At 59.4% G+C, this 11,239-nt stretch overlaps 1 protein-coding gene across 1 annotated transcript; it reads right to left on the minus strand.

Moving 5' to 3' along the window:
- Window positions 1-2,524: 2,524 nt before the first annotated feature.
- NCLIV_057730 (putative ubiquitin carboxyl-terminal hydrolase domain-containing protein) lies at window positions 2,525-7,858 on the minus strand (the record flags this gene model as incomplete). The annotated part of the gene is made up of 1 exon (XM_003885329.1): window positions 2,525-7,858. One exon carries the CDS (start codon window positions 7,856-7,858, stop codon window positions 2,525-2,527), a length of 5,334 nt encoding a protein of 1,777 aa, XP_003885378.1.
- Between the last annotated feature and the right edge of the window lie 3,381 nt (window positions 7,859-11,239).

Here is an 11,239-nt window from a genome sequence, read left to right on the forward strand (position 1 = left end):
CAGTCGCATGCATTGCAAAAATCACTTCTTCAGACTGGACTTTTGCGAAACCGTTTTCAGTCAGCAACGCACGGGGTCAGCCCTACACTTGATTAAAACGCTCCTGTGTAAACTGTCCATACATGCACACAGACAGACGATTGTACATTGAAGGACGACAAAACTCAGGAGGCAGAGCAAATTCTCAAGAGAAATGAACGTTCTGTAGCGTGAGTAGAGGATTGCCCCGGTCGGCTCCACAGGGCGAAACAAACGGATAACGCGTGGCCTTCGGGCAACACCTGTCGAAGGAGGTCCGAAGTTTTTTGGACAAACCTCAGCCCTGTTAGAGGAAGTGCAGGCGTGCGCCTCGGCTTTTGTTTCCGCCGAGGTGGTTCTGCACAAGTGGAGATGCAAAATAGAACCACTGCAGCTCAGCCCATAGCACCGTCACTTCCTGCTACATGGAACAGAAACACTGGAAATCGCTGCGCCATCTGGGCTCGGCGAATTATCTACTGCGGTATAGGCGGTGCGGCGTTGAAGCTTGCCGCGGACGGGGCCCGTCAGCCGATGAAACAGATGCATGAGCTTTCCATTGGGGGCTGGCCGGTATTGAATCCAGATATCCACCCTTGGACGCGGCAAGATTCTCTCTCCAGCTGGAGTTTTGTCTCTGCCTCTCTATGGAGCCGCGATCGAGAATATCGAGATCAGGCAATTGAGGCGGCGGTGTGACCCAGCGGAAAGCTAGCAAACCTGTGCGCTACTGGTACATGCTTCCACAACAGGTGAAAAATCCTTCTTTCCACTCAGTGGCAGCTGCCGAAACGGTGCGCCGGACTCTTGAATTCTCTGCTTGGGGTCTGTAACGGCGGGACCAAGTGCGTACTCCACACGTAACAGTCAGGATTCTTGTGAGCACACAGGTGCGGCGCATAACTGGCGGAAAAGCCTGATGCACAGTTCGCCGTTTCACGTTTCTTGACTTGTATCCCTCCGAAGCAATGAACCGTGTTAGGTGAGCGTCGAGGGGAGTCGGGGCGACACCAAGGGACGGAATCCCGAGTCTCTCCGAACATAGTTTTCCTTAGAAGGCACGTTCACGGCCGTTCAAAGCCTGACAGCCCTTCTCACATGGACCGAGCGCAGCGCCTTTCGAGCGAAACTCGGCCTTTCGCCTGGTGCTTTACGCTGTTCGCTGCTGGACATCTGGAAATTGCGGAATGAGCGCGTGGCGTTCAGACTCCACCGGCACACTTCATCGCGGCTCCGGAATGCCACAGAACTGTTCATTCCAGACAGAATCTCGAACCCACGAAAACTGCTGGTGCGGCGGCGAGCACCAGAAACAGCCTCTACGCATCTCTATGTTGCACAGCCCGCTAGACTTTAGGCCACACAAGTGAACTCGGGGCGTGGCGAAAGAACACCTGAGCACCTTGCGCCCGTGCCTTCTCATTCCGAACGCACAGTACTTCCGTGCGTGTCCAAGTTTGAAGATCATTCCCGTGCTGTGCGGTAACGACTTCCGTGCACTCGCACCGCAATCTGTGTCGCGCAGAGATTGGGAAGAGCGGCCTGGATTGATTTGAAGAAGTTGAAAAAAGTGCGAACCTCAGCTTCAAGTCGGAAAATACAACAGGAACTGACAGATAGTACCGCTAATGCAAAAAAGCAGAAAAGCTGCAAGCATGCACCGAAGGTCTCTGGACCGCTCGGCGCATCCACGCTCCGACCTCTTCTACCTTGAGCACCACACCACTGGTACATCACATCACCACATAAGCTCGTACACCATTTTGGCGATTGCCACATCTCCCCATACACTCGTTCCTTTTTTGCTCCGGCTTCTGCATGGGCCTTCTCCTCCGTCTCGCATTGAGGCAAACACTACGCATCCCGCCTGGAGGTTCTCACCCCCCACTTTCTTTTTCCGTTTCTCGTAAAGCGGCCTGCCAGCCCACCGTATTTCTCACAGCAAGAAGATACAGATGTGCACAGTCGAGGGATGTACATACACACGCATGCACTCACATACGGCCCTCGAAAAAACGCAGTTGTGGCTTTCAGCGATGCATCAGGACACGAGGTCAGGCGCGTATAAAGGAGGAAGAGCACCACCGCTCTCGACACTCTGTCCAGAGATCAAGAACCCTCCTCTGTTCAACGTTTATGCCATGTGTGCTGACTCGACTGTGGTGGCGTTCTCTGTGTCCAAAGCGCCTCGCAGTTCCGTTTCTCCGACACAAACAACCCCTTCTCGCTTCCGTTGCGCGTTTGCTCGTGAGTCTTGTTTCACACGCTCTCCGTTGAGGAGTTGACCTTCCTCTCCCTATCAACGCAGACTCCGCGCACGCAAAACGGAAAACAGGATGCCTTTCCGGGCATGCTACTCGCGAAACCTCTACCCTATCGAGTCACGCTTCAAACGTAGGCCACTCCGCACAGTCAGCGAATGCTCTTTCGTCTTTGTGTCCGCTCCTTCCCTCGCCACACCGTCTCTGAGCTGCTTTTCCCCGTGTGGTCTTCTCTCGTTCCCGATCTAGGCGTCAGCCGCAATTGTCGCCGAGGCAACGGACCGCTGCCGCGTGGCGCGTCGCCCTTGCCGGTTCCCAGACCCCACGTTTTTCCCACTCTCCCCTGTCCACAAGAACGCCCCATCGTCCCTCCTGCGTCCTCTTCGGCGCTCAGTTGCGTTCGCTGGCGGCTCCAAAGGCACCGGACGCTCGCCTTCTCCGGAGACAATGCACCGTCCTCGGCACTCTCCTGCGTCTTCCCCGTGCTCTCCTGCTCTTCTCGGACCACGCGCGACAGAGCTGTGGCTCTCGCTCGATCGCCCTCGGCGAGACCGCGGCCTCCGCCCCGCACACACGCCCCGTGCCGATTTCTCGTGCCCACCTTCTCCGGCGGTGTCCCTCGTCGACGTCTTCTTTTTCTGGCGTGGCGCCTGCGGGCGTTCACTGGCCACACCAGTTTCTCCGGGTTCTCTGGTCTCCGGACGGCACGCCTCGTTCCGCCCCTCCGCCCTTCTGCAAGAGCCCGACGTCCGACACGGCTCCCCCGCTCGCAGCAGCCTTCGAGTTCTTGACTGTACAGACACCAGGGGAACGTTCTTCTCCGCCCCCGACAGGGCCCCGCACCGAGGACCGGAGCGGCCTCTCGCGGCGGGAGTTGGTCCGTCGGTCTCGGCACCGGTCCGGGGAAAGGCCGGAGAACTGACAACCTGCGCGCGGCAAGCAACACGCCTGTCTCCGCCGAATCGCGAACAGCACACGTTCTCATCACACCGTTCATACACCAAAATGTACGCCTGGCTGAGCCGCACATGGTCCCACGTGGTCTGTGTGACTTCCGCGTCGTTCACCTCCCACCACGTCCCTTCTTCTGGCGTCTCTTCGCGGGGGCTGTTTTCCAAGACCGCCGCGCTGTCATCCCACACGCCTCGCCGCGCCTCTCCCTGCGGCGCCGCAGAAAACGAAACTGCGCCAGCCTGGGACAGCGAAGTGAGCGAAGCGGGGCTGCCTTCCAGGTGTTCACCGTTCTCTCGAGTCTCCACTACGAGGTCGCACGGCGCCCCGCGACGGTAGCACACGTAGTGACCGCCGACCCCGCTGCGTCCTTGGTGCTCGATCACCGCACGAAGTGTATAGACACCTGCCTCGTGTTGTAGCGTGTGCCGGATGCTGTCTGGGGCCGCAGCTGTCCCCGCGAGAGTCGAGAGAGTCGCAGCTCCGGTCCCTGGCCTTTCGTCGCGAGAGACGGAGTTCGCGACACGCCTGTGCACAGCCTTTCCCTCTCCTCTCGTTCCTGCAGTTTTGCTTCCCGCGCGGTTCTGCGCCCGCTGACTCGAAAGTTTCCGCCGTTTGCGGCGCCCTGACACATCTGTGCCGCCATCGGACTCGAGTGAACCCGAAGAGTCAGAACCTCCGGGTCGCCCAGTCGCGTCCATGAGTCGCCCCCACGCCGCCTCGAACGCGGGAGACGCCACGCAGTGTGGGGCAATAACGCTCTCCAAACGCTGCGGAAACTCGACATGCGCCTTGATCTTGAAGCCACCGCCCGCGGCTGCGGCAGCCGCCTTCACAGCGCCGCTGCCGAAGGTGCCTGGAGGGGTGATGCTGCTGCGCGGGAGTTGGAAGAGCAGGATCTCTGGGAGACGCTCGAGAAACGTGCGCATGTGAACTTGATTGCACCGATGACACACGAGCCGTTGATAACAGGAAAAGGCATCGCGCGAGTCTCTCCAGACCTGGCTCTCCTTCCCCGGAGCCGCCTCGCGGTCCCCGTTCTTCGCCGTCTCTTCTGAGTGCGCCGGCGTGGTGTCCCGCGTGGAGGTTCTCGTCCCCGAACGCGAGAGCGTTCGCCTTTCTGCTCCTTCCACCTCCACAGCTCCTGAGACTCTTCCCTGTCGACTCCCAGCTGCGTGTGTCGCGTTCTCCCCTTCTCCAGCGCTCGGGGCCGCTTCCGGTGCGCACCCGCGCCTTCGCACTCGCCACTTCCCGCACGCCAAGCACTTGTGTTTGCCTCCTTCAGATCCAGGGTTTGCAGGTCCGGTGCCTCTCCACGTTTTCTTCTCCGCGTCTCCCGCCTTGACGCGTCGCTGGGTTCTCGACAGCCTGCGTCTGCCTCCGAACGCCCCCGCTGGCCGCGCCCGCCTGGCCGCCTCCCGTCCTCTCTTCCTCTCTCCGGCCTCGGCCGCAGCGGCTGCTCCGCCTGAGGGCGACGCCCCGCCACAGGACTGCTGGAAGGCGAGAGCCAAGCACTCTTCCAGCGTGATCGGCTGCAGGGGCGAGATCCGCCGCGAACCTCCCATAGTCTCGGCAGAATCTGCGGACTGGGGAGTCGAGTCGGCGCGGGCAAGGAGCGGAGACGACGCGTCGAGCCCAGTCGAAGACAGCGAAGACCCGGACAGACCGACTGTGTTTGTCCGTGCGCGACTCGACACCCAGCGACTTCGCTCTGGGAGGCGCACGGGGAGGACGCCGCAAAAACTCTCCACTGACAGCAGTGAGAGCATGGCGTCTCCTCGCGAAGACAATCCCTCGATTCCGCTCGTCCCATCGTCCTGCTCAAGACCGACCGCCTGCACGCCGCTCGTCGCCACCGCGGGCGCGAGGGGGGTGCACACAGGGTGTGTGGCCAGGCTCGACGGAAAGAGCGAAGGCGTCAGAAAGGCGGAGACTGCGGAAGAAGACTTTGCCTCACCGCTTCCTTTCGAGCGTCCGCTCCTGGCGCTGTTCACACCCTCTGGAGACGACGCTCGAGACGCTCTGGGAGAGTCTTGCGCCGCCAATGCTGACGGCGCCAGGTTCTCTTTTTGCGACCTTCGAGAGAGGGACGCCGACTTTGCCTCAGTGTGAGAAGAGACAGGAACAGACAAGGGCGACGAGCGACCGGAAGCCGCATGCACACAGGACTGAGATGGAGAGGCCGCAGGACTAGCGCAGACGTTGCCTCGCCTGTCCACCCCGTTTCGTCGAGATTCAACAGGGAGAAGGCCACGACGAGGAGACAGACTACGCGCTTCGCTGCGGTCGTCTCTCGCCGGCGACCCCGACGACGCGGCCGGTCCAGGTGACGCATCGTTGCTCCCGTGTTTTCGCTCTCTGTTGCTTGACAGCACAGTCCCTCCAGGCACCGTTTCTGGACTCCCCACTCTCCCGCTCCGATCCGTGGGCGGCGCGGACGCACTGCGCGAACGGCACGCGCCAGGCGACTGCGTCTGGAGCCTTGGCCGAACAGAGGCGGGCGCTCCCGCCTCACACCGACAGCAACAACTGCAGGGGACCGGAACCTGGACAAGCCGTCCGACGAGGGCCTGCTGCAGCTGCCGCAGCAAGAGAGTTGCGCCTTGCTGCTGTGCCACAGCAGCCAAACTCCCTGCGTCCCTCGCGCCCTTCACGTTCGGTTCCTGCTTCGCGTCGGCGTTGCCCGACGGGGCACCAGACACACTCTCCTCGCCGCGGCCACGCGAACCACAGAGGCCCGCGCGCTGGATCCCGGACACTGGCGAGGACACGAAAGTCCGGATTTCCGCGGGTTTGCAGTCCGACCAGGAAACCGGCGCTTCCAGCTTCGCCCCTGGAGGACTCGGGAGACGCAAACGCGCTTTGAGGTGGCCCGGGACAGCACGCGACCTTCCGGGGCTTTGCTGGGCGACGCGAGACGCCTGGCCTGCGTCGCAGCACCGCGCGGCCGCGTCCCCGTCTCGTCTCGGGGAAGGCCCCGGAGACTTGCCCTCGAGCAACGGGAGCGCACTCGCGAGTCTGGAGGCCGAGCACGACCGCTCGGCACTCGGTTCTGTGGTCTCCGATCTTCGCAGTGGAGACCACGGACCTGCATTTTCCTCCGCCCCGGCGCCTTTTCCACGAGGCGTCACTGCCTCGGCTGCCAAAAAGTGGTACGAGGCCGAGAGAAACTTTTCCCGCGCCCTCCTCTCTGCGCGCTCCCGCTCACTCTCCTCGCGTCCCACCTCGCTCTCTCTCGGCACACTCCGCGGCGACAGACCGCGGACGCAGTGCGTCCGGAGCCTCGTGCAAGACGCAGAGAAGGCGCCTCCGGGAACTGCGACGGCGCCGGCTGCATGTCGCGGCCGTGGATCGCTCGCTCCCCCCCCTCGCATGCTGTGAGAGAGCGCGGAACTCCGAAGAGGCCCGAGGGCGCGTTGGGGACTTGAAATCGGTCTTGGGACCTGGGCCGACGAGGCGACAGTTCCCGAGGCCTGGTGCGTCTTGGTGAGGTCCGAGGAGCAGTCGCTCCTCGAGGGCCTCCCGTCTGGTTCATTCGCTAGACACCCACGGCCTGCTTCGCGGCCTGTCTCGGCGAAGCCCGAAACAGGGCGAAGAATCCCGTTGGGGAAAGAATCCCCCCCGAAGAATCCTGGACGGTCACGGGCAGGGACACAGACGCTCGCGGAGACAGGAGTCCCCTCTCCCTTCACTGACCCCACATCTTCCTCCCGCCGTGTGGACGTTGGCGCGGAGAGGCCGCGCACAGAGCTCACGGAGACATCGTCCGGGGAGGCGAGCGAGGCCTGCTCGCTCTGGAGTTCCGTGAAAATCTGTTGAATCAGGAATCGCCAGACCTCTTCGACATCGAGCTCGACGTCCTGTTCAAAATCAACGTTGAGCATGCGCATTTGCGAGACAAAGTCAAAGGGCGAAAGGACATTCTGTTCCTGCTTGATCCACCACCGCTTGGTTTGGAGCTGCCGCTTCAGACGCAGCTGGCGCCGCATCATCTCCTTCTGACCCTTTTCAGGGTCGTCCTGCGGCGCCCCTCCGTCCTCTTTGTCGTCGACGCTTGCCGGTTGCGTGCACGCGAGGGGAGACTGAGAAGCCGTCGCAGGCGAAGCGTTGTCGAGAAGCGATGCACCGCCCCCAGCTGCGCCAGGCGACGCCCCGCTGTCTTCGCCGGCATGCATTCTTCCGAGAATGTCTGCCATACAATAATTGAGGGGCGTTCTCGAAGCGGTGATAATCGGCGCGGCTGCTCTTCCCACCGCTGCAGCGTCTCCACACCAAGCCTCCCTTCTCCATCTCCGCGGTCTTCCCCGGGCAGAAGCATCCGCGCTAACCGAACTTCTGAGACCGTCCGACCGGCTCGTGGCCGTTCGTCCCCTTTCTCGCGTTTCCGCCTCTGCGGGGCGACGAAGTAGCGCCCGCTGCCGGCGCACGAGCTCGAGAAGATCCGAAGACGGACTTCTACTGCGCTGATGTTCGTGCCACACAGCCCCGTAGACAGTCGAGAAGGTCCGAGTCGCTGCTAGAGCTTGAAGAAGAACGTTGAAGCTGCAAGTCTTTCCCAAGTTGAGGAGGCCAGGCGGCGGCCGCTCGCACGCACACGAGGCGGCTGCCTCTCCACCCTCGCCTGCCATCGTCGCTGCTGACTTCGACTCCGGACCACGCTCCTAGAGAGAAGAGAGCCAGAATGCGAGCATTCGGGTGTTACAACTTGTGTCCGGAGCACACCTCGAGGGGGGGACGAGCGTGGCCGGCAAAAATATCTTCTAGGAAGGAGAGTGGACCGTGACAACAGCGAGAGTTCCTTGCCTCCGCCAATGGCCTCGCGAAATGGCAAGCGGAGCCGCGTGTGAAGGGGGCACCTTTTCGTTTTCTGGAAAACAGCTCTCCGCTGTCCGATGCGCCAAAAATTCGCAAAGCGGCTTCCGTTCTTCGCCGGCACTCAGCGGTCAAAAAGACACATCAAATATCCGTTGCACCCGCGTTCTACCTAAGCAGCGTCGTCCGTCGGACATACGCACGGTGTATGTACACCCCGTCCTAGACGTGAATCGCACAGCCGGAAGCCGAATCGGACAGCGCAGGTTCCGGAGCTTCAAAAGTACGTGAGATCAAGATGCACCGCTGGATCTCCGCCTACGCTGGCCGGCGAGAGAGCGCCACATTTGAGTCTGCAGTGACAAAATACCAGACTGAGAGATGACCTTTCACGATGCTACCGTCTCTCAGCCCAGCTGGATCGATGACAAAACGTTTACCGTGTCGACCGTGGCACAGACGGTGGAAACAGAGGACGTGACGCGACGGGAGCGTTGCGCCTTCGTCGCCGCGTGGCTGACCGAAGATGGAAAAAGGCGACGGTTCGCAATTCACCGGCCGCGGGGGGTTAGGGGCACGTCAAGCAGCTGGGACAATCACACAGGTCACCACGAAGACTCTCCGATGGCAGTGAACGACATATACTCTCAGGGCATGCGTGCGAAGACAAACAAACGGTCACGTTCGTCGCAGGATCGTTTTCGCTAGAAGACGCGCGACACTGCAAATGTGAGCTACCGGATACGATGAAGCACGATGAGCCGGAAGACACCATCTTGGCTGACATATATAACGAGGCCGGCTACCTCCCCCTCGACCGGGGGATCGGCGAGCTCCCAACACTTCACGAGGGGCTAGTGCATCGGCGAAAGTTATGCGCAGCAGCGTCGCCCGTTGTACAGAGTCACATGCAAGGCGGGTGACAAAGGAGAGACCGGTGCGCGCCTCAAGAAGACTTCGGCTACAAACATTGTTGGCGGCAAAGAGCCGGCCTTTTCTCCCCAGCGGCAAACGTTGCCTAGGGAAGGGAATAGGACGGGGCAGGCTGGGTGGATCTCTCGAAGGAAAACGTGCCTTTGCCAGCAACTCAGCGGCCCTGCGAAGAGCAGGACACACGTAAAGACTCGCGACAAACACAGTCTAACTGCTGAGCTTCAGCTGTTGTGCAGACTTCCGACTGTGCTGAAGACTTGGGGCGATGGCATGTTCCTCTTGAATTGAATATAAAAACAGAGCGACTGTGGATCTCCGAAACTGTACAACTGTTGAAAAGAAAATCGCACGCAAAACTTTGCCTGCCCGAACTCCGGACAGCATCTCTTCAGATGCACGATGTTTTCTTGTGCTGCCGTCTTGGAGGCGCCACTAGAAAACAAGCACGACTGCGAAAACGCAACAGCTGGTGTGACACAAGGAAAACAACCTGTTTGCTTGCTTCCTTTTGCGTTGCGAAAACAAACTTAGTAGCTACAGTCAACAGGCGCGCCAGAGTATACACCGCAGACATAGCGACGAAACCGCAAGATAATAAAACAGGTAAACAAGATAGAGGCCGACACACGCGACGAAATCGTCCAGGTAAGAAAATATGTCGGCGGAGCTACTACAGGGAAAACCCACCGATAACGCAAAACGTACAAGTACAACGATGGGTGTTTGCGAACAAACTGGAAATTGTCGAAGTACACAGACGTTTGAACACGGCAGTTTGCCTCGGAGTTCGGAAAAACCTCACGCACTTGAAAATCGGAGTCACGCCAAGCAGATACGTTGCAACCTGAAGAAAAAACGGGCGCCAAAAGACGTAATTAATATGTAGAAGACAGAGCCTCCAACGTCACAGTAGGCGTTGAGGAACTCAATTCACTGCCTCTTTTAAAAAAGAATTACGTTCCTCTCTGCACGAGAAGGTGCGATGTGCACGTCCGTCGTGGGGGCTCTGACAGGGCATTTTCGTGCGGTAAGAGGATACTTCCTCGGAAAACGGGAAAACCTACAGACCCAGAAGACAAGCAGCCGTGATTTCCGCCAGGGTCTACCAGCTGCGCCTGAACCATGACATCCACATCTGGACGAGGTTCCGTGTACTCCCAAATTCAAAAGACTCCGAAAGGCTACATGTCCCTGCCGCGCTCGTTCCGTAACAAGTGACGTACACTATAAACATCACGCAGGTGGAGTGTGTACCACAGAATGGTAACGAACAACCGCAATCAACGACGCAGGCCAGCAAAAAAGCACCACGCTTTTTCGGTTTTCATTTTTCCGTACTACTGTTCTCTCCGTAAACTGAACCGCCGAAAAGTGCTCATTGTCGCGGTTTCCCGTCATATCCAGTGTGGACACGCCGCCACGCCCCGGATGACGCGGGATGACCCTGTCGCTCGTAGACCGGCAACAACAGGGAAACAGCTGGGATGACGCGTACATGCAGGACGGTTCCCGCGGAAACATGGAAACGTGTGTGTGTTTATCCAGCGGCAAAGTATCGAGCCGAAGCCACAACCGACAAATCAGCAGGCGCTGGTGTCAACACCTCAGAAGAAAACAGCTGATTTCAGCCGAGTTGGAAGCGTTTTACAGAAACGGGTTAGCGTACACAGGAGTTGAGGGGCATCCACTGCTCTTTCTGTTTTGAAAATCCCCGGGAGTTTTTGACGGTGTAAGAAATGCCGTCAGCGAGATTGCGGGCATGCGTACGTCAGGCAGTACCTTTTGTCTTTTCGTAAGGTCTGCCTGCCTTCGAGCGGGCGTTCTCTTGTATCCGTCACTTTGTCCGATGCGGCTTTGGAGTGCGGTAAAGCGGGTGTTATCTGAGCAGCACAGAAAATGTTGAAACTTACAGGCGTGTCCTGTGGCTATCGTCGTCCATTCATGTTCTTTACAAAATGCAAGCACTTCTTAGTTGGAGGACAGGCGTAGCAGTCGGCCAGTTCCTGGAGTGGACGCACAACGTCGCCAACGTGGTTAGATACTCACTGGAGCTGCGCCGTCCCTTGGTATGCCTCTCCCAGTGAACAGTAGGCGGTAGGCTCTTCCGTACCGGCGTTTCTGTTGTACAGATGTGCCCTACACCCCGAGAAAAACGCAAAGCTATGCTTGACACGCCGTAGCCTTTCGTCGGTGTAGAATCGCAGCTGCTACATGCTGACTAAAGTTGCAGAGTACGTGTGGCGAGGGTCCAAACCCAACCACCG

This window comes from Neospora caninum, chromosome XI, assembly GCF_000208865.1.
Source record: "Neospora caninum Liverpool complete genome, chromosome XI".
Lineage (NCBI taxonomy): Eukaryota > Apicomplexa > Conoidasida > Eucoccidiorida > Sarcocystidae > Neospora > Neospora caninum.